Source organism: Ovis canadensis, chromosome 6 (genome assembly GCF_042477335.2).
Source record: "Ovis canadensis isolate MfBH-ARS-UI-01 breed Bighorn chromosome 6, ARS-UI_OviCan_v2, whole genome shotgun sequence".
NCBI classification, from domain to species: Eukaryota; Metazoa; Chordata; class Mammalia; order Artiodactyla; family Bovidae; genus Ovis; species Ovis canadensis.
In genome coordinates this window covers 74847400-74867433 of record NC_091250.1, presented here as the reverse complement: position 1 = coordinate 74867433, position 20034 = coordinate 74847400, and the positions used below count along the sequence as shown (strand labels likewise).

At 38.9% G+C, this 20034-nt stretch overlaps 2 protein-coding genes across 5 annotated transcripts in view; one reads left to right on the top strand and one right to left on the bottom strand.

Moving 5' to 3' along the window:
- Positions 1-20034, bottom strand: part of WDR19 (WD repeat domain 19) — a 124934-nt gene that overhangs the window by 6496 nt on the left and 98404 nt on the right. Inside the window, exon 37 of one of the 2 annotated variants that reach the window (XM_069593859.1) lies at positions 11089-12347. The exons of the other annotated variant lie outside the window; for it this stretch is intronic. The gene's annotated coding sequence lies outside the window, so the exon portion shown is untranslated. Of the gene's footprint in view, positions 1-11088; positions 12348-20034 lie in introns of those variants that run through there. 2 annotated transcript variants of the gene reach the window in all.
- RFC1 (replication factor C subunit 1) overlaps positions 1-20034 on the top strand; it is a 73081-nt gene that overhangs the window by 38642 nt on the left and 14405 nt on the right. For all 3 annotated transcript variants that reach the window (XM_069593864.1, XM_069593863.1, XM_069593865.1), the window contains 9 exons: positions 2144-2376; positions 3293-3370; positions 7035-7112; positions 8224-8311; positions 9654-9925; positions 12814-12921; positions 15909-16088; positions 17225-17329; positions 19349-19748. In XM_069593864.1, the coding sequence (XP_069449965.1) occupies positions 2144-2376; positions 3293-3370; positions 7035-7112; positions 8224-8311; positions 9654-9925; positions 12814-12921; positions 15909-16088; positions 17225-17329; positions 19349-19748 (1542 nt within the window). The remainder of the gene's footprint in view (positions 1-2143; positions 2377-3292; positions 3371-7034; positions 7113-8223; positions 8312-9653; positions 9926-12813; positions 12922-15908; positions 16089-17224; positions 17330-19348; positions 19749-20034) is intronic.

Genomic DNA, 20034 nt, shown 5'->3' with positions numbered 1-20034 from the left:
CCAGGGGATCTTCCCGACCCAGGGATTGAACCCAAGTCTGGTATTCTCCTGCATTGGCAGGCAGGTTCTTTACCACTAGCGCCACCTGGGAAGCCCTATGGAATACGGAACCATGTAATAAATATATCTGTGGTTATAGGAGGCCATTGGGATGTCAAGTGGGGTGTAAGTCCTTCAGGAAAGTGGACTTGTAGCGAGCTGAATGGGCATTCTCTGAGATGTCTGTTATATTTCTGCTTTATATAGTGGATTACTTTTTATGTTTAGTACTCAGAAACCTTTAAGAGTTACTTATGCATTGTTTATAGTTTCATTTTAATATAAATAAATAGAGAATAAGACTAAATCCTTTTTGATTTTTATATATCTTAGGCACTTTTTATGTTTGAGATGGCAGCACCTAGGAATAGCCTGGTTCCTGCCACATAACACTCTTAGCAAATACTAGTGGTTGAATGAGTACTAGAGAGGAAGCAGGGCTCATTCATAGGTGGCCGTGAATAACAAACTTAGAGAGTGAACACGCGCTCCTCTGGAGTGACCTAGACTGCCTTTTAGATTTTTCTTTTCATTGGATTTCTTTTTTTTTATTAGGCCAAAAGCCTTTTATCTTGTGAATCACTGAACCAAACAAAAAGAGTTTACTGAGGTCCTTTTGAGGTGCATTTTTGGGGTCTCTAGTTATGTATCGTCACGCGTGCTTGTAAAGACTTTTAAAGCCAGATGTTCGATGTAAGCATTTTAGAAACAGAAAATGTAACACAGCAAAGTGTTTAAAGTCTTCAGTGGTTAGATATTGCTAGATATTCCGCCTTCAAAGTGTAGCTGTACTCTGCCTCTCACCACCTCTGCAGCTACCACCCTAATCCAGGGCTGCAGCGTTTCCTCTGTAACTGTGCAGAACAGCTTCCTAAATGGGCTCCCTGCATTCACTTTTATCCCTTGATATTGTGTAACCAAAAGACATGACTCAACTTGGACTACTCACAGCTCTGCTGAAAATTCTCCATATGGCATAGGAACCTGGAATGTTAGGTCCATGAATCAAAGTAAATTGGATGTGGTCAAGCAGGAGATGGCAAGAGTGAACATTGACATTTTAGGAATCAGTGAACTAAAAATGGATAGGAATGGGCAAATTTAATTCAGATGACCGTTATATCTACTACTGTGGGCAAGAATCCCTTAGAAGAAATGGAGTAGTCCTCAAGTCATCAGAGGAGTCCAAAATGCAGTACTTGGGTGCAATCTCGAAAGACAGAATGATCTCAGTTCTAAGTCAAACCATTCAGCATCACAATAATCCAAGTGTATGTCCCAGCCACTAATGCTGAAGAAATTAAAGTCGAACAGTTCTGTAAAGACCGACAACACCTTCTAGAACTAACACCAAAAAAAGTTGTCCTTTTCATCATAAGGGGTTGGAATGCAAAGGTAGGAAGTCAAGAGTTACCTGTGTAACAGTCAAGTTTGGCCTTGGAGTGCAGAATGAAGCAGGGCAAAGGTTAGCAGAATTTTGCTAAGAGAACGCACTGTTCATAGCAAACACCCTCTTCCAACAACATGAGAGACGACTTTACACGGGAACATCACCAGATGGTCAGTACTGAAATCGGATTGTTCATACTACCCTGTCTAAAAGAGAACCCTTCATCCACTCTCAATCTTTCGTTCTGTTTTACTTTTCTTCATAGCACTTATAGCTTGACAGCATATGTTTGTATCTGTTTCCTCTTCTAGGCGCCAAGCTCTATAGGGGCAGGAACTTTGTCTTTTTAAAAAAATTTATTTATTTTTAACTGAAGAATAATTGCGTGGAATTTTGTCTATCTTATTGGCTCCTGTATCCTCAGTGCCTTGCACATAGAGTGCCTTGCACATAGTGGACACTCAGTCAGTATTTGTTGGCTATGTGAATAAATGTACATGTTTATGTACTCTGGGTAGTCAGTGGGGATATGGTGTATTACAGACATAGCACTGGTAAATGTGAGGGTAACTGTTGAATTTAGGAGAGAGGAAGAAAAAAAGTCATTAGCATCCCATAGCATGTGTATATTTTTTAGAAAGTTGGTGGAAATGGTTGTCTTTGTAGTTAGAATTGATGTTTTATCAAACCACATTTGGTTATGTTTCGTTTAAGATGAAGATGATGACTTTGTGTGTAAGAAGACAGCCTCTAAATTAAAAGAAAATGGAGGATCTACAAATAGTTATTTTGGAGCATCAAACACGAAAAAGAATGAGGAAAACACTAAGACCAAGAATAAGCCTTTGTCACCAATAAAACTTACCCCCACATCAGTGCTTGATTATTTTGGAACTGGAAGCATCCAAAGATCAGATAAGAAGATGGTGGCAAGCAGAAGAAAAGAGGTGAGTGTTCTCCATGCAGGCAAGAACGTTCAGGATTTGTCCCTGTTCACTGTTGTTAATAAGAAGTGACTTGAATTTTATAAATAGATCAACATTTTATTGATGAAGATAGTTTTCCTCTGGGTAAAATGTTTGGATGCTGTTTTGGAGCATGAAGAAATTGGCATATCACACATTGAAGCTTCTAATATTTGAAAGTGGGAAAAGATCATTTAAATCATGAGAATAAATTAAAATTCTTCGTGTTTAAATACTCAGAATGTAAACTAATTTTACCGTTAACCTCAGCTAGACAAAACTGGCCAATATAATTGTTCCCAAGTGAAGTCATGAATACATAACTTAGAATAGAGCCCACCCATTCTGTACATTTGACCTTTCAGGCTGATGGTTGGATTTATTTTTTTTTGGACACTTAGGAAACAGAAATACGGATAAATAAAGTAGTTCCCCGCATGGAAACCTGGCACATGGTGTGTGTGTGTGTGTGTGTGTGTTGATTTCATTAGTGCCTCCATAAGATGATGTAATTTCTCTCACTGTTGGTTTGCCACTGTTCTGGGCTATTTCTGAAGTCAAGACAGATAAGATTTTGGGGGTATTTCTTTTGAATATTTCAATAGAATACGTGAGAATCATCTGTCTGTAGGATATTTGCTCATTAGGAAATTGAATGTGACCATGGAGTAGATGTGAACACGATTTTTTGGCTGATGCTGCATTGAGACTGTATTTATCTCTCATTGGTGTATTGGGTTAGCCAAAAAGTTCGTTTGGGTTTTTCCATACGGTTTTACAGAAAACCCAAACGAACTTGTTGGCCAACCCAGTATTTATTCATCTACGTTTAAGAAAAAGCACCTTACTTTGAACTTAAGGTTTATGCTGTTCTTGCTTGATTTTCTTTGAAATGTAGCCTTCACAAAATGCAGATGATTCCAGAGTAAATGATGAAGCCATCGCCAAGCAATTACAGCTTGATGAAGATGCAGAGGTATTGGCATTTTCATTAGATAATCGTGATCATTGGAGTTGTCACTTGTTGTTTAGTCTCCTCAGGCAGGCAATTAGAGTAGTCTTATTTTGAATTGAGCCTCATTCTAAGAGTTATATGTAAAATAAGTTAAGATCTAAAGCTATTTGAAAACCTAAGTTTATATAAAAGATAAATGATGAGAGCAGAGGATAATTGTTTAAAGATTTATTATTAGATTTCTTTGAATAGAAGCTTCCTTTAGTATAATTAAAATAATTTAACTTGGTCATATATCTCTTTTCACTATGGACCATCTCAGCTACTTCTGTGGCCTTATGTAGTATGCATGTGTTAGTGATCCCTAAATCTACCTTCATTCAGAGTATTGTTTGTAGTAAACCTGTTCCACTCATTTAATAAGTGTTTACTGAGCACTTACTGTGGCACACTTCTAGGTGTTAAGGCTACTGCAGTTAAAAAAAAATAATGTCAGGTCATTATAAATGCTATGAGGACAAGTAAAGGGATAGCTGCTTTGGGGGGCAATCAATGGGGTTATTTAAATAAGAGGTTAGGAAACCCCTCTGAGGGAGTGACATTGGAGCATAAAATTAAGTGGTAAGCTTCCCTCCACTTGGAGAAAGATTTCCTCTAAACAGAGAGAAAAGCAGGTGCAAGCCTTCTAAGGTAGAAATATTTGAACTTTATGACTTTGAAAGAAAGAGCAGCAAATATTGTTAAGTCATGACTGGTCTTTGGTACCTACCAGAAGGACTTGGGATGGAAAGAAGTCTGGATTTTAGTTTCTGTGAGATGAGAAACCATTGGAGTACTGAATAGAGAAATGACATGACTTGATGGATCTTAAAAGAAAATTATTCTGGCTGTTATGAAGGTAATAAACCATGATGGGGTAAAATCAGATCAGTTTGGAGACTGTTAGAGTGGGGTGAGGGGGCAAGAGACAGTGTTGGCTTGTACCAGGGTGGTGGTAATGGAAGAGGTGGTGAGAAGTGGTCACAATCTGTATGTGCTTTTTGAAGATATAACCTTCAAGTTGTTGCTGATAGATTGAATGTAAGGTATGAGAGAAAGAGAAGATTCAAAGATAACTCCATGTTTTTTTGGCTTGAGCAACTAAGTGAACGGTGTTGTCGTTTATTAAGACTGAACAGTGGTACAGGGAAGTCAAGAAATCTGTTTTGCTCAGAAATGCCTAATAGGCTTCCAAATGGAGATGCAGAGTGGGTAGTTGGTAGAGGAATCTGGAGCTCAGGGGAGAGGTCTAAGCTGAAGATACTTATTTGGGATCAGTAGCATTTGAATGGTATTAAGACCAGTGTAACTAGATGAGATCGGGGAGAGGTCTAAGCTGAAGATACTTATTTGGGATCAGTAGCATTTGAATGGTATTAAGACCAGTGTAACTAGATGAGATCACGGAGAGGATGTAAACAGGAAAGAAGTGTCAGAATTGAGCTCTGGGGCACTGTTAACAATGAGAGGTCAGGAAGAGGAGGGGGATCAAGCAGAGGAGATTTACCGAAGTGGCTAGGGAAGTGGAGCAATCAGGAAAGCTTGGTATTTTGTGGAAGCCAAGTGAAGAAGGTTATTTCAAGGACAAGTGTTCATCTCTGTCAGAGGCTCCAGACCTTGGTGCCTGTTGTTTGAACCCTCTTCCTATTTATTAGCTTAAATGTCGCTTTCTTATACTCCCTAAACTATGTTAGAAACCCCTTCTGTGTACTTTGCTGAACCCCCTGTATCTGCTGTTAACATTTAAGTGTCTTCTTAAATTGCTATTTAAATGTCTTCCTGTATGTCGACTTTAAACTCTACCTACCAGGGGTGTTTATGTCACAGCTGTCATACATTAGTGCCCGTTTTATTGCTTGGCAAGGAAGAGGCTCTTGATAACAGTTGTTACGGGAGAACAGTATTCCAGTCTTCTGCAGCGTATGTTGCTGTTCACGTTTTATTGATTTGGCAGTTTATAGTTTGTGTTTTCAAAAATCTTTTTCCATCTTACTGTCTATACTGAATTTTATAAACTGCATACGGGTATCCATGTGACTCAGGGTAGCACACATGGCCTAGGTAAAACTGTGGGGTGAGTTTTAGGGACCTGACTTCTTATCTGTCCCAAATACTGAAGGCTTACCCTATCCTTTCCAAACCAGGTGTGGTGCTTTGTATCACAATCCTCTATTTTCCCATTTCTGTCACATTCTTTCAGAATCTTGTTTGGGTAATTTATTAGTCTGTGAAGGACTTTCCGGGTGTTAATGACTGACTGATGCTGTCCTTCTTAATTATCCCTCTAAGAGCTTCTATTTTCCTCCCCTCCCCTTCACTTTCACCTTTTTGTTTATTCATTTAGTGAATGTGTGCCCAGAATCTAACTTGCAAGTCAGTATGTTAAACACTGTCTGCTATGATAAATATTGTATTAAAATATAAGACTTTTGATCACATAATACCATAATTACCAATAATGAATTTCTAATGGAAGTATTTAAATTTCTTCTAAAACAACTAGAATCCTGTTTACTAGAAGTGTACTACTACATAGTATGAAATTTTAGAAAAATGATGTAGAGTTCAACCAGAATCCTTGCAGGACCACTGGAAGTTTAGAGTTTGGAGGAACTTTATATGATAAAGTTTGTTTTTGTTTATTTTTTTAGAAATTAGATGTGTAGTTCAGTTATGGTAAAGAATTGCTAGGCAACAGAGAGCATACTGATGTGCACCTGTCTGGCTTGCTTATAGTTCTGTGTAGCGTGAGTTAATTCATTTTATAAACAAGAGGAGGCTTGGTTACCGAGTTCTTACCAGGTTTATACAAGTTTGCAAATCTTGTCTTTTGGATTGGTTTTGAGGTCCTTTCCTTTGTTTGAATAAGGTATTGTATTAGGCCATTTTATCAGGGAGCATAAATTTATAATGAGAAATATCTGTTTCTATACATTCTCTTCCAGAAGAGTTCCATTTAACTGAAAGTAAAAATAGTAATATTTGGAAATAACAGTGGGGTAACTAGAATGACTGTGTGTTATATTAGCATGTTAGGAAAACTTCTGGTATAATGACTTACATTTTCAGAAGTTAAAACAGAGAAATTACTACTGTGTTGTATACCTTAAACTAATATAAAATTGTTAAGTCTGCTATACTTCAATTAAAAAAGAACAGATACATTTGAGTTGGTAATTGAAAATAGAAGTTTGATGATATTAGTGATAGTTGCATTGTATGTATCTTACTGTCATGTGCAAAGAAACTATATAATTTTCTTGATTTATTCAGTTTTTTGTGCCCCCCACCCAGGCTATTGCTTTTTGTGTTAGGATAATGATTCTTTTCTGAGCCCTTCTTAGAGTTTAGAATAAATAGAAATGAGAGATCTGTAAGTATTGCATTGGGACCATTAAGAGGAAGCTAAAGACTTGGATCTTTATGCTCAGATCCATCTATCTTACCTGCAAAATTAGCAGTATATGTTCTGCAATCTAATTTGACTTAGCAAAGCAAACCTGTGACACTTCTAAGTGAAAAAATGTCATAGTTACTTTCTAGAAAATGTTTTTCCAGTTTCTTTTAAGTATCACGAACTGAACATTTTAAAGCTTTTTATTTATGAAAAGAAAAAAAAGCAACTCACTGTGTTGACACTTTACAGCTGGAGAGACAACTGCATGAAGATGAAGAGTTTGCTAGAACGTTAGCCATGTTGGATGAAGAACCCAAGACCAAAAAGGTAGTGTTTTACTGGGCTGTTTGCACTCTGAATATACAATACAGATCAGTGTTTGAGATACAACCATGAATAACTCTTCTGGAGAGATGCTTAAAATTATTTCAGTTAATGAAAATGCTTTTGGGGAAGCTCATTGAGAAACTTATTCTTCCTAAAGGAAGATTAATAGGACCAAAGCTAGTCAGAACCCTTCTTCACAAAAAAACAAATTGTAACTTTGACTTACTCTCTGTCCCAAAGAGGTTCTTATGTACTTGTTCAGAGAATAACACTGATAAATAAAGATTCCAATGGAATCTAAAGTTTAATAGCTATAATATTAATTACTGTCTTTTTAAAAGCATAATTTGTTGTTTGTAGCTAGCTAACTTTAAGATCTGTATAGGACAGTCTCAAATAGTGAGTATTTTGGGGAATCTCTGAAAGCATCAAGATATTTTTCCTTAAGCACTTGATCTCCAAAAAATTAGCCTTATTTCTATTGAATCACACTCTGTTAATATTGTCAGTATCAATCTGACCGTTTAAAGAGATTTTACAGCGGGCAGATGTAAGGCAGTATAGGGAATGGTAAAGACTTTGTCATTAGAAAAGCCTTATTATTTCATCTAAAGACATTCAAATTGAAAGTACTGCATCATACACCCCAGTTGTGACCTTTCTGCAAAATGGAGTTTTGAAGAGCAGTGGAGAGAATGGACATTTTTTTCTCTTTTGAGAAAGTACTCTGTTTTTCTTTTGAGCTTTAGATTGTTGTTAGTCTTTTGGGTTAGATTTTAGTTTTTAACTGCATGATGCTAATAGTTTGAGAATTGAGATGAAAGCAGCAGAAACAAGGCTTTCATTTTCAGAGTCACAAGTGGGGAACAACTGGGGTAGTTTTTTTTAGGTCTGTTTTTATACTGTTTCATCTGTTTCCTCATCTGTAAAATTGAAAGTAATTAAACATGTTTCATCTGCCCCAGAAATTTTATGTAAGAATGAATGAAAATTTATTGCATTGTTTTGCCACTTTGGAAGATGACCCTTAATCTTTGGTTGATTTTAACAACATACTTTGTGGTAAAAGTTTTCCTGTTGTCGCATTTGACACTTTTTTACATTTTCTTAGGCTGAAAAGGCTGCAGAAGAGAGAGAGACGTTTTCATCTGTACAAGTCAATTTACGTAAAGCAGAGAAACCTAAATATCCTCATAAAGGTAAAACTAGCAGAACAAAGTAAGCCGGAACATTTATCTTTATAGAAGAAACTTCATGTAACCTTTTGTTTAAACATTTGTTCAATAATTGCCTGGTATTTTTTAAAAACTAATTTATTTATTTTAATTGGAGGATAATTACTTTACAATATTGTGATGGTTTTGCTATACATCAGTATAAATTGGCCTTAGGTATACATGTGTCTCCTCCATCCTGAACCACCCCCCAACCTCCCTCTCCACCCCATCCCTCTAGGTTGTCACAGAGCAGCTGTGTGACAGGTGCCTGTCACATGGTGATGGGTTTGGGTGCCCTGCTTCATATATCAAACTTGCACTGGTTATCTGTTTTACATACGGTAATGTATGTTTCAGTGCTATTCTCTCAAATCATCCCACCCTTGCCTTCTCTCACTGAGTCCAAAAGTCTCTTCTTTACATCTGTGTTTCCTTTGCTGCCTTGTACATAGGATCATTGGTACCATCTTCTAGATTGTATACAGTTAATATACAGTATTTGTCTTTCTCTCTCTGACTTCCTTCACTCTGTAAGTAATTGCCTGGTGTTCTTAGGTTGACATTATTTCATAGTACTGGAGCATGTTCTACTTAGATGCTTGGCAAACCGTGTGGATGTTAGCTGGTACAGAATGCCTGTCTGCTCTGTAATTGTTGTTTGGGTTCATGTTAATTTCCAAGTGTAGCGCAAGTGTGTGGACTTCAATACATGAAGACAAAAGGCTCGATGTTTCAAGCTCGTGTAGTTGAATCGTCATTGCCCAGGTCATCTGAAGCTCTTCTGCTAGTTGTAGATTTTAGTTTTTTTTAAGTGGTCCTGATATCTAACCATGTGCTAGTGGTTAGATGCTAATAGATGGCCTTAATCTTACAAGTATTAATGTAGCTGTTCATATAATTTTAGTCTTGAAATCCCAGGATTCTTTCAGACTTTATTACAAATAGAATTCTTATGTGACAGGATATTCTAATTAGTAACTTTTCTCTGTGAATTTCGGATCATTGAAGTTTATCTGTGGAATAAAGTCCATGTTCTCAGATGTAGTTTACCATCTCATTTCAATTAATGAATAATTTATAGTTAAAAAGGCAGATCTCTTACTTTGAACTGGTTACACAAAGAAATAATATACAAATATTTAATTTTTAAAAAATATTTTGTATAAACTTAACTAAAATTTTAATGTGAATGTTATGAAGTCACCATATGACATTATGTCCTACTAAGATTATTCTGTTGAAAAATGAAAAAATAGTCTTGATATTGGGTATCATTTTGCAAAAACAACATTTATAATCCTTTCTTTCTTCCTCATAAAAACAGAACAATTTTCAGATGAAAGAAAGAACTTCAGCCCTAAGAAGCAAACTAAGTGTGAAGGTTTAAGAGAATCCCAGCAACGTTCCAGGTCATCAGCTCATAAAACAGGAGAAACTTCTCCAAAAGCCAGTTCTAAGCTGGCACTTTTGAAAAAAAAAGAAGAGAGTTCTAATAAAGAAACAGAGTCTATGGCCTCAAAAAGAAAAGAAAATGTTATTGAGTTTAAAGAGACAAGAACTCCTAAGAAAATCAAAAGTTCTCCAGCTAAAAAAGAGGTAGACATTTTCGAAAAGGGTATCATTGCAGGGGCTGTGTGTTGATCTGGTTTGTTTTCAAGTTTTGTCTCTAACTTTATAAGGCATTATAGTATCTTAAAGATACTCTCTTATTTAAAGATGCTGTTGCAGAATATAGGTTATGTTAATAATATAGCTAAATAAGCCAGTATGTATTGAGGGTTAATGTGTATCAGACACTGTGCTCATACAGGTGATAAGTCATGTAATCTTCACCACAAGAGATATTTACTTTTATTAACTTTTGAAGATGATAAAACAGGCTGAAAGGGTTTAAGTAGCTTTCCCAAGATCATCTGGTGAGTACTTGGCAGAGTCATTTTGAACTCAGGTCCTCTAAGGCCAGTAAAAAGTAATGTAATATTGTGGCTCTGAACATGGACTCTGGAGCCAATTTTGGATCATAGTCCTACCACTGGGCAGATATGTGACCTCGGTCTGGTTACTTCGCCTCTCTCTGCTTTGGTTTCTTCATTTGTAGAATTGGGATAATAATGGTATGCAATGAGATAATGTGTGTAACCGCTTGGAACAGTGCCTGGTACATAGTACATGCTATATAAATTTTGGCTATTATTGTTATTAAAATAACTTATTTGGATTTGTCCTAAATGTGTGCCTTTTTGCTGTTGTTTAACAGTGTTGAGATACTGAAATCATTTTCAGAGGGATAAACAGTGAAGTAATGCAGAATGATTTTTAGAAGTTTTTTTGTTTTCATATATATTTGAGAATTTTTTCTTAGTGTCTCCAGTTTGAAACCACCTTATTAGGATCATGAGAGAAGCTACTGTTCGTTCAAGCCTCTTTGGCACTTGGAGTTAAAAGCAGAATATTATCTATGTTAAGTGCTCATCACCATTATTTTTTAGTAAAAAACTGAAATACTGATGATTTCTAGATGCTTTTGTTTTTGGTCAGTGCTAATAAATACGCTTAAGGGAACAATTAACTTTTTGGTCTCAGATTTTTCTTCACAAAGTACTTAGCTGGAGAATGAATATTTTTCTTCAGACTCATTAAACATGTTCAGTTTACAGACGCTTTTCTATTTTTATTAAAGCAGAATAATTTTAAAATGATACTGTTGCTATTCACCTTATTTTTCAAAGTTGGAATAGAAATGACTCAAAGAACTTAAGTAGTTTTGAGAACATGAAAGTCTGTTTTATAAATTCAGTCTATCTCAGTCAAATAATTTTGACTTCACAAATGAATGTGCTTCAGATTTCTTTTATAATTTGTTTATAATTCAGTCATTTTTTCACAGAATTATTGTTATAAATGATTTTCCCATTTTGGCATGCATTGTACTTTCCTATGACACTGGTTAAATATGATTTCCTAGGGCATGTGGTCTGGGCAGGTATATTTCAACAAGCTTCTCAGATGAAATGGTTGCACACCACCATTTGAGAACCACTGATAAAAAGTAGGATTAGAGTCTAGGATTAGCCTATAGCCTATGGCACAATTAACTCAAAACCAAAGCAACTTATTTTCTTTTGTTGATTAAATCATTTGTTTGTATAAAAGTGGTATTTTGTCTACTCGCAGAGGACTTTGAGGTGGCGTACAAGTTAAAAATAATGTAAAATTAGGAAGTAGAAAAAATGACAGAGATCCTTCTTGTAGTGATTCTTAATTATCTAAGATGTTCTTCCCCCAAATACACACATGCTGGTTATACCGCCTATCTCGCCTATCTCTGGATCAAAAGCTTGGAGTGCATCCAGGGATTAGAGTTTAAAAGATTTCCCCAGTATTTTCTGAGACACACCCATGGTCAGATCCCTTGAGAGAAACAGAATAGGGGACATTAGACCCAGAAGGTAGAGTGGTGGCATACAGAATGTGTCTGCTTTTTGGAGTATAGCTTACCCCTCATTTGAGCCAGGTGTTTATATAAAGCCATTGATTCTCAGACTGTAGTGCTTATTTCCCCAGGGGTACAGTTCAGTTCAGTTCAGTCGCTCAGTCATGTCCGACTCTTTGCGACCCCATGAACTGCAGCACGCCAGGCCTCCCTGTCCATCACCAACTCCCAGAGTTCACCCAAACTCAAGTCCATTGAGTCGGTGATTCCATTCAGCCATCTCATCCTCTGTTGTCCCCTTCTCTTCCTGCCCCCAATCCCTCCCAGCATCAGAGTCTTCTCCAATGAGTCAGCTCTTCGCATGAGGTGGCCAAAGTATTGGAGTTTCAGCTTTAGCATCAGTCCTTCCAAAGAACACCTAGGACTGATCTCCTTTAGAATGGACTGGTTGGATCTCCTTGCAGTCCAAGGGAGTTCTTAAGAGTCTTCTCCAACACCACAGTTGAAAAGCATCAATTCTTTGGTGCTCAGCTTTCTTCACAGTCCAACTTTCACATCCATACATGACCACAGGAAAAACCGTAGCTGTACAGGGGATAAGTTATTTTAAGGGTATTCAGAGCCATTGGCTAAAAATAGTATATTTTCTTCTGTGATCGTTTACTTGGGAAAAAATTAATTTTTCCACTGAAATATACATGATATATTATGGAATGGAATTTAAAATTCACATGGGTTTTTGAAATAACATCTTTTTGTTTTGTGGCTTGGGGCTAGCAGCTTGGCTTGTACGCTCAGTCTACCCTGAGGTTTGTGCCTTTAGAGAGAGTTGAAGGGTTTAAGAAGGGCTAATGACAGGGCTATTTGTAAGCCTGGCATGTGTAGGATGGGGCGTACCTCCGTGGTTGAAAATGTTAGTATCAGGATTAAGCACTGAAGTGACTTAGTGTTTATTTATTGATAGGTGTTTTTATTTATTTTTTGATATGTATTTTTAATTTTGTAAGAATTTTGCATGACTTTATTCAGTTTTTTTTCTGTCTCCTCAAAGTCTATAAGTCCTGATGATGCTGAAAAGAGACGCACTAATTATCAAGCCTACCGAAGCTACTTAAATCGAGAAGGTCCCAAAGCTCTGGGCTCCAAAGAAATACCAAAGGTAAGAATACTGAGAGGATGTTTCAAGGCCTCTGGTCTGTGGGTCCATGTATGTATTCAGTATGACTGCAGTAGCAGAGAATTAATAATTAAAAATGAACAGGGCTTCCCTGGTGGCTCAGTGGTAAAGAATCTGCCTGCCAATGCAGGAGACATGGGTTCAACCCCTGGTCCAGGCAGATCCCGCGTGCCGTGGAATAGCTAAGCCCGTGCGCTGCAGCTACTGAGCCTGTGCCCTAGAGCCCGAAACCGCAACTGCTGAGGCCGTGTGCTGCAGCTGCTGACGCCCGCGTGCCCTCGAGCCAGCATTGTGCAACAGGAGGAGCCACTGCAGCGAGAAGCCCTCACGCTGCAAGGAGAGAGTAGCCCCCGCTCACCACTAGAAGAAGCCCACACAGCAACAGACCCAGCACGGCCGGAAGTAAATAGATAAGGACAGGAAAACATGAGTCACCATCTTTGCAGGTTAGGGAGTGGCATACGGCAGTCACAAGACTAATGCTTTTTGCCTTCATGGTACTTAATTATTATAATTGTGATATGTGCCATAAGGGAAAAAGCAGAGATTCTTTTAGGGAATCTGGTCCTTAAGTGGAGTTGTGGGTAGGGGAACAGTATGACCAGATTTGCATTTCAGGCTGAGCACTCTTGGCTGCTAAATACAGAGTACAGTGGAGGGAGCGGGGAATAAATACAGGCAGATCAATTAGGAGAGATGGTGAGAAATGATAGAGACTTGTCTAGGGTAGTAGCAGTGACCAGGCTGAGAAGTGAAGTAGCTTCAGTGAAAAAGGAAAATCTCAAGGACGTGGTGGTAATTGGGAGTGGGAACTGAGAAATAATGAGCATGTGGTGATTTCCTCGTTACTGGCATGAGCATCTGTGGGTGGATACTGATGCTGCTGAAGGCAGAGCAGATTTGGGGAGATGACAATGAGTTCATTGTGACCATGCTGTGCTTTAGATGTATGCAAGGTAGCCACGTGGAAATATTCAGTGGACAGGAGGACTGGCTCTCAGAACAGAAGTCACAATGGGATGCAAAAGATTGGGCATTATTGGCATGTAGAAAATGTTTGAAGGACTTGATGTCACCTGGCAAACAAGGACAGAATGAAAAGAGACCTTGGACCTAGCTTCCTTGTGAAGTGGAGGAGGGTGAACCCCAAAAACAGACTGAGGAGCAGCAGCCACAGATTCCGGAGAGAAACCTGGTTAAGGTGGTATCACAGTAGCAAACGGAGAAGAGAGTTTTAAAAAAACATTGAGGAGGCTGAAAATTGTCCACTGCGTTTAGTGATGTGAATGACCCTTAGGGATCTTAGCAAAAGTTTTATAGAATGATGGAGGCAGAACCTGGTGGAAGTGGGTTGAAGAGAGAGTGGGAGGAGATGAAATGGAGGCAGCATAAGTAGATGATGTTGGCTGTGAAGGGGAGAGGAGAGAGAGGACTTCTAGCTACAAACGGGAGGCGGCTTTCGGGGGAAAATGTGAGCATCTTTAGGGTTGTTGTTCACTCGCTCAGTCACATCTGATTCTTTTGCGGCCCCGTGGGCTGTAGCCTGCCAGGCTCCTCTGTCCACGGGATTGCCCAGGCAAGAACACTGGAGCACTGTTGCCGTTTCCTACTCCAGGGGATCTTCCCAGACCAGGGATTGAACTGTCATCTCTGTAATTGGCAGGCAGGTTCATTACCATTGAGTCAGATGCTTAAAGCATGTTGTTTTTTTTTGATGATGGAATTGATCTACCAGAAAGGGAGAGATTGAAGATATCCCAGAAAGAGAAGGATAATCAAAGGTACTGTGAGGTTTCTGAGAATGTAGAAGGGCAGGGGATTCAGATCACAGATGGAGGTGTAGTTCTCATAATAAAGAGGGGCAGAGGATGAGCCAGAAGGGGCTAGAGGGCTGTGTAGGAGGCTGGAGGAAGATGCCAGGCTTGCCTCCTGTATGAAAGATAAAAAAGCTTCTGCTTGAGAGGACTTGAGCCAAAGCGGTGTTCTTAGGGGGTGGCCAGGTTTCGGTGAAAGCAAGGCCATGGAGGGAATATTGGAGAAGAGGTTGAGAATGTTGGGTGGTTTGCTGGTCCTGCAATGAGAGTTTGAGAATGAAAGAGTGTGGTAGGGAGATCCACAAGGTCGTTTCAATCCTAGAGTCATAGGGACCTTGAGATGTTGTTAGTCAAACCTCTTCTCTCCAAACAGACTTACTACACTCCCCCTACCCTCCCAACAACAATTCTTCACCTGGATGGTAAAGGATTGAGCTTGTATTGGGGCAGTCTTTGAATTTTGCTTAGCTGCTTCTTTGCAAGCATGTTTTAAGTCTATGTTGATCTCAATCCTCTTTTCAAAAGTAATAAGTAACTTGGAATGACTTATATATTTTTCCTTTTGCTTGGGGTTATACCGTATTGAGCCATTGTGAAAGTAAAAAAAATCTGTACCTGTACACAGTTCCAATTAAGATTAAATGTCTTTCCATCTAGCCTTCTTTTGCCGAGTGTCTTTTGTCTTATCAGATTAACTTTTCAATCAAGAGATGGTGTGATAGGGTAAGAGCTCAAACCTGTGTAGTTTCTTTCAGAATTGAAACTTTTTTTTAGCAGAAGCAAGATATTCTGTAGGTGCATTACATCTGGTTGCTTACTTAAAGTTATACAAGTTAACCAGTAGTTTAAATATTTTGTAAACAATGAGGATAGTATGAATGGATAACTTTAATAAGGTTTCCTAACCATACTGAACATACATTTTTTGTTGCTGGTTTTATAAGCTTGTTAAATGTTAACCTACATAAGAATTTCTCAGGATTTAATTTCCGTTTCTGCGTATTCATTCACTGTAAATTTCCTGCACATTTTTTCATGCTGAGATTATTTATGATGTCAAATGAGAAAAATCAACTTCCTGCAGTTTTGATGCCAAATATTTCTTTGGAAAGCTACCATGTAATTTCCTCTCTGCTTGAACATTTTGGTTTTTAGGGAGCTGAAAATTGCTTGGAAGGCCTTACATTTGTAATCACAGGAGTGCTGGAGTCCATTGAACGAGATGAGGCCAAGTCTCTAATTGAGCGTTATGGGGGAAAAGTGACGGGAAATGTCAGCAAGAAAACAAACTACCTGGTCATGGGTCGTGATAGTGGCCAATCCAAGAGTGACAAGGTGGGTAGTGCTGTGTTCTCAGCACAGTGAAATAGCCTGCTTGCCTTGGCAGGCTCATGGCGTGACCATACGTAGTAATGTCCTGTACACAGAGGGAAGTGAAGAGAAAAAATGGAAAAGTAATTTCTTCTCTATGTTATTTCTTCTCCACAGAAGTGTTGTTTGGTTTTGACCCGGGATTTCGGTTTTCCAGTTGAAGGCACAGTTCCTATTTGCTTGGCTTTCTTAGTGTAGTATTCTAGCCAAAAATCTTTTTTGAAGGTAGAAGCAAAAGCAGTTTTCCTCCTCTTCTAGTCCTAAGTATTCCTATTTATGCTGCTGTGGACTCCATCTTGAGTTTTTTAATTGGTAACTCTCTTTTATACTTAGTTCCAACAATAGAATACCTGAGTAACTGTGGTTTTGACAGATAGCTGCTTATTTCCTTACCTTATTGAGGATTCCAGAGGTAGGCCGTTGCTGGGGGTGGTTCAGCCCCTTGGTGATGTAGCTGGACTTAGTTCTGTCCTTCACTCCTGTCTTCATGCATGTTGCCTTGTGTTGCAAGCTGGCCGCTGCTCTCAAGTTCACATTCAAGGCAGGAAAGAGGGAGCAGTGGCAAGATGTTACACCAGGTGTAGCTGACCTCATAAGAGATTTCCCGGAAATACCTCCTATAGAATTCCACTGAAGTCTCATTGGCCACAGCTGTCCTGTGGCCATTCAGAGTGATAGAGTTTGGGGAAGATGAAGAGTCTTCTGATTCTTAGACCAGTCATAAGTCATCCCTTGGAGATGAACACACTGGAGTTCTGTTAGCAGGGGAGACGGTGGAGGAGAAGGTCTGCCAGCCAGTTGTGCCTGGAAGAGGGTGTGAAGAGCTGGACTTAGGCCCTAGAGGCTTTGACCTTTTTAGGGTAGAAAGAAAGGGAAAGCAGTCTACAAAAGGGGCAGTGTGATACCCCAGGTGCCAACCCACCATTCTTAGAGGAGGTTCTGTTATTTTCTTTTTAATGATGCTTTCTCATGCATACTGTTGTAAACAATATTCCAGTGTTACCTAGTTTACAAATGTGGTTTTTCACCTTCTGACAAGCCTGAGAATCATATTTTTATAGAAAGTAATGGTTTCAATGATTTTAATTTTAAATTAATAGGCAGCAGCCTTGGGAACAAATATTATTGATGAAGATGGCCTGTTGAATCTGATTCGAACCATGCCAGGCAAGAAGTCCAAGTATGAAATAGCTGCTGAAGCTGAGGTTTGTATAAAATGAACTTGACTTATTTATGTTGATGTATAGACCTTTCCTGTTTCATAGAGACATTTCTTGGGTGAATACAGGCCTGTGGGCTAAAAAATTAACTTTTCCTCCTACTGCAGATGAACTTCCTTATTTCCTTTTGAGTAGGTGGACTCAGCTGTAGGCTGTTGTCCTTGATGTATTTCTTTAATTTTCTCAAAGGAGTATGAGGAGGAAGAGGGGACCATACATTGTACTACCCATATCTATTAATTACTGATTAAACTGTCCACCTTTTCCTTTTTCTTACAGTAAAACTGTGCAGAGCTTCTTGATTAAGAATTCTTTGGAGGTTATATCATAGATATCGGCATGATAAAATCATTTGCATTTAGAACTATATCGGGACTTTTTCAGTTGTGATAGAAACCAAGCCCATGTTACCTTAGCAAGAAAGGGAACCATTTTGACTCACATAAGTAAACTCTGACAAGTCTGATGTAGGGACTGCTGGGTCTGCAGACTGCCGTGCTTCTAGTACTCTTTCCGTTTCTGTCTCTCTGCTGCTCCTAGTGTTAGCTGCCTTCATTTCCACTGTATACATGTCCGTGTGTGGGACACAGGGGTGCCAGCAGCCCAAGTGTTCTGTCCCCAGCTCTGTCACCCAAGTGGTGAGGTGGTCTTCCAATTTATTCCACTTAGAAAAGTCTTGGGGAATGATCTGGATTGCCCCGCCATCCATGTCCCCTAGTGTTCACAACTTACATAACATAGTGCAGTTCTGAACACCAGGAGATGACCACTGATGCTAAACGTGTTCCCTTCACATTTGGCCCCATCGTCCTCAGGATCTCACACTGCGTTGCGTTGTGTCTTCTTAGTCTCCTCCCGTCTGTGAGAGTTCTGCAAGTCTTTCCTCTGTCTCTTTATGGCCTTGATTTGATGAGTGCTAGTCAGTTGATTTGTAGAATGTCTCTCAATTTGGGCTGTTGGTCTTTTCTCATGGTGAGATTGAGGTTATGCATTTTGGGCAAGACGACCATATACGTGATACTGTGTCCCCCTCAGGGCATCAGATCAGCTGTGCATGATGCTGACATGTCTTATTATTGGTGGTGGTAGCCTTCATTACTTAGTTCCTATGATTTCTGCCTTGTTTTTCCACTAGTGAAGTGACAGTTTTTCCTTTTATAGTTGATTAATGTCTTGGGGAGATACTTTAATACAATGCTAGTACCTTGCTTTTTGTCAAATTTCCCACTAATTTTAGTTCTCATAGATGATAAAATTCACCTGTCTTAAAATGTATGTTAGTGGATATTCACAGGATTGTGCAACTGTCGCTGCTGTCTATTCCAGAACAGTTGCATCACCTCCCACAAAAACTGATCCATTATCAGTCACTCTTCATACCCACCCCTTGGCGACCGCTACTCTATTCTGAACATTCCGTATAAAGCGAGGCATGTACCATGTGGCCCTCTTATCTTTTTCTACCTCGCGCCTTGCTTTTAAAGTTCAGCTATATTGAAGCATAATTGGTGCTCCTCTCCTTTTTATTGGTGATTAGTTATTTCATTGTGTGGATATACCACGTTTTATTTGTTCATCATCTGTTGGCCAAAAGTGGTTGTTTCCACTTTTTGGCTATAATATTTGTATAGATAAAATATAATAATGATGCTATGAACATTTGTGTAAATGTTTTTGTGGAGGAATAAAATATTAATGTCACAAAGCAAAAATTATTGATCCTTTTTTTTCAACTAATTTTATAATACTTAATTGCTTTCAAAAAGCTCTTTTCATTTTTTTTAACTCTCATTTTTAAAATTGGATGTGGATGCTTTTGGTGTGTTTTTCATTTTTTCTAAATAAGTTTGGAACATAGAGATTTCCACAAACAGCAGAGTCCATTGTGAGAAGACAGACCCAGGCTGCTCACCTGGGCACCTCAGCCTGCCCTCTAGAGTACATTTAGCAGGACAGAAATTCTGTGTATCTCATCAGGTTTCTTTTTTCCTCCAATTTTTTAAGATGAAGAAAGAAAAATCCAAATTGGAAAGAACACCCCAAAAAAATGACCAAGGAAAAAGAAAAAGTAGTCCAACTAAGAAGGAATCAGAATCTAAAAAGTGCAAACTGACTCCCAAAAGGGAAAGCTCTATAAAGTCACTAAAAAAGGAAGCAAGTGTGTCTCAGAGAGGCCTGGACTTCAAGGAGCAGGCGGCTGAGGAGGCAAATGGTGACAGCCGGGCTAGGAATTTGGCTGATGACAGCAGAGAAAGCAAAGTGGAAAGTTTGCTCTGGGTGGATAAGTATAAGCCAACCTCGCTCAAGACCATAATTGGACAGCAAGGTGACCAGAGCTGTGCCAACAAACTCCTGCGCTGGCTCCAAAACTGGCACAAGAGTCCATCCGAAGATAAGAAACACGGTGATTTTACAGCTTCATTCATTCTTGTGTGTGTCTGTCACCATGTCGTTGCTCAGGAACACATATGTTAGGAAGTGTAATAGTTGGTTATTGATTCTCAGCAGCATTTATTAAGAGCCTGCTCTGAGCCTCGGTGTCATACTAGACCCCAAAAGTGCTGTTGTGAACAAAGCACGGTCCCCTTTAAGGATCTTCCAGTCAGTGAGGGAGACGTAGATAAACCAGCAATTAAAATGTACTGTGCTAAGTACTGTTACAGGGTTAAGTGTAGGGCACTCAGGGGTTG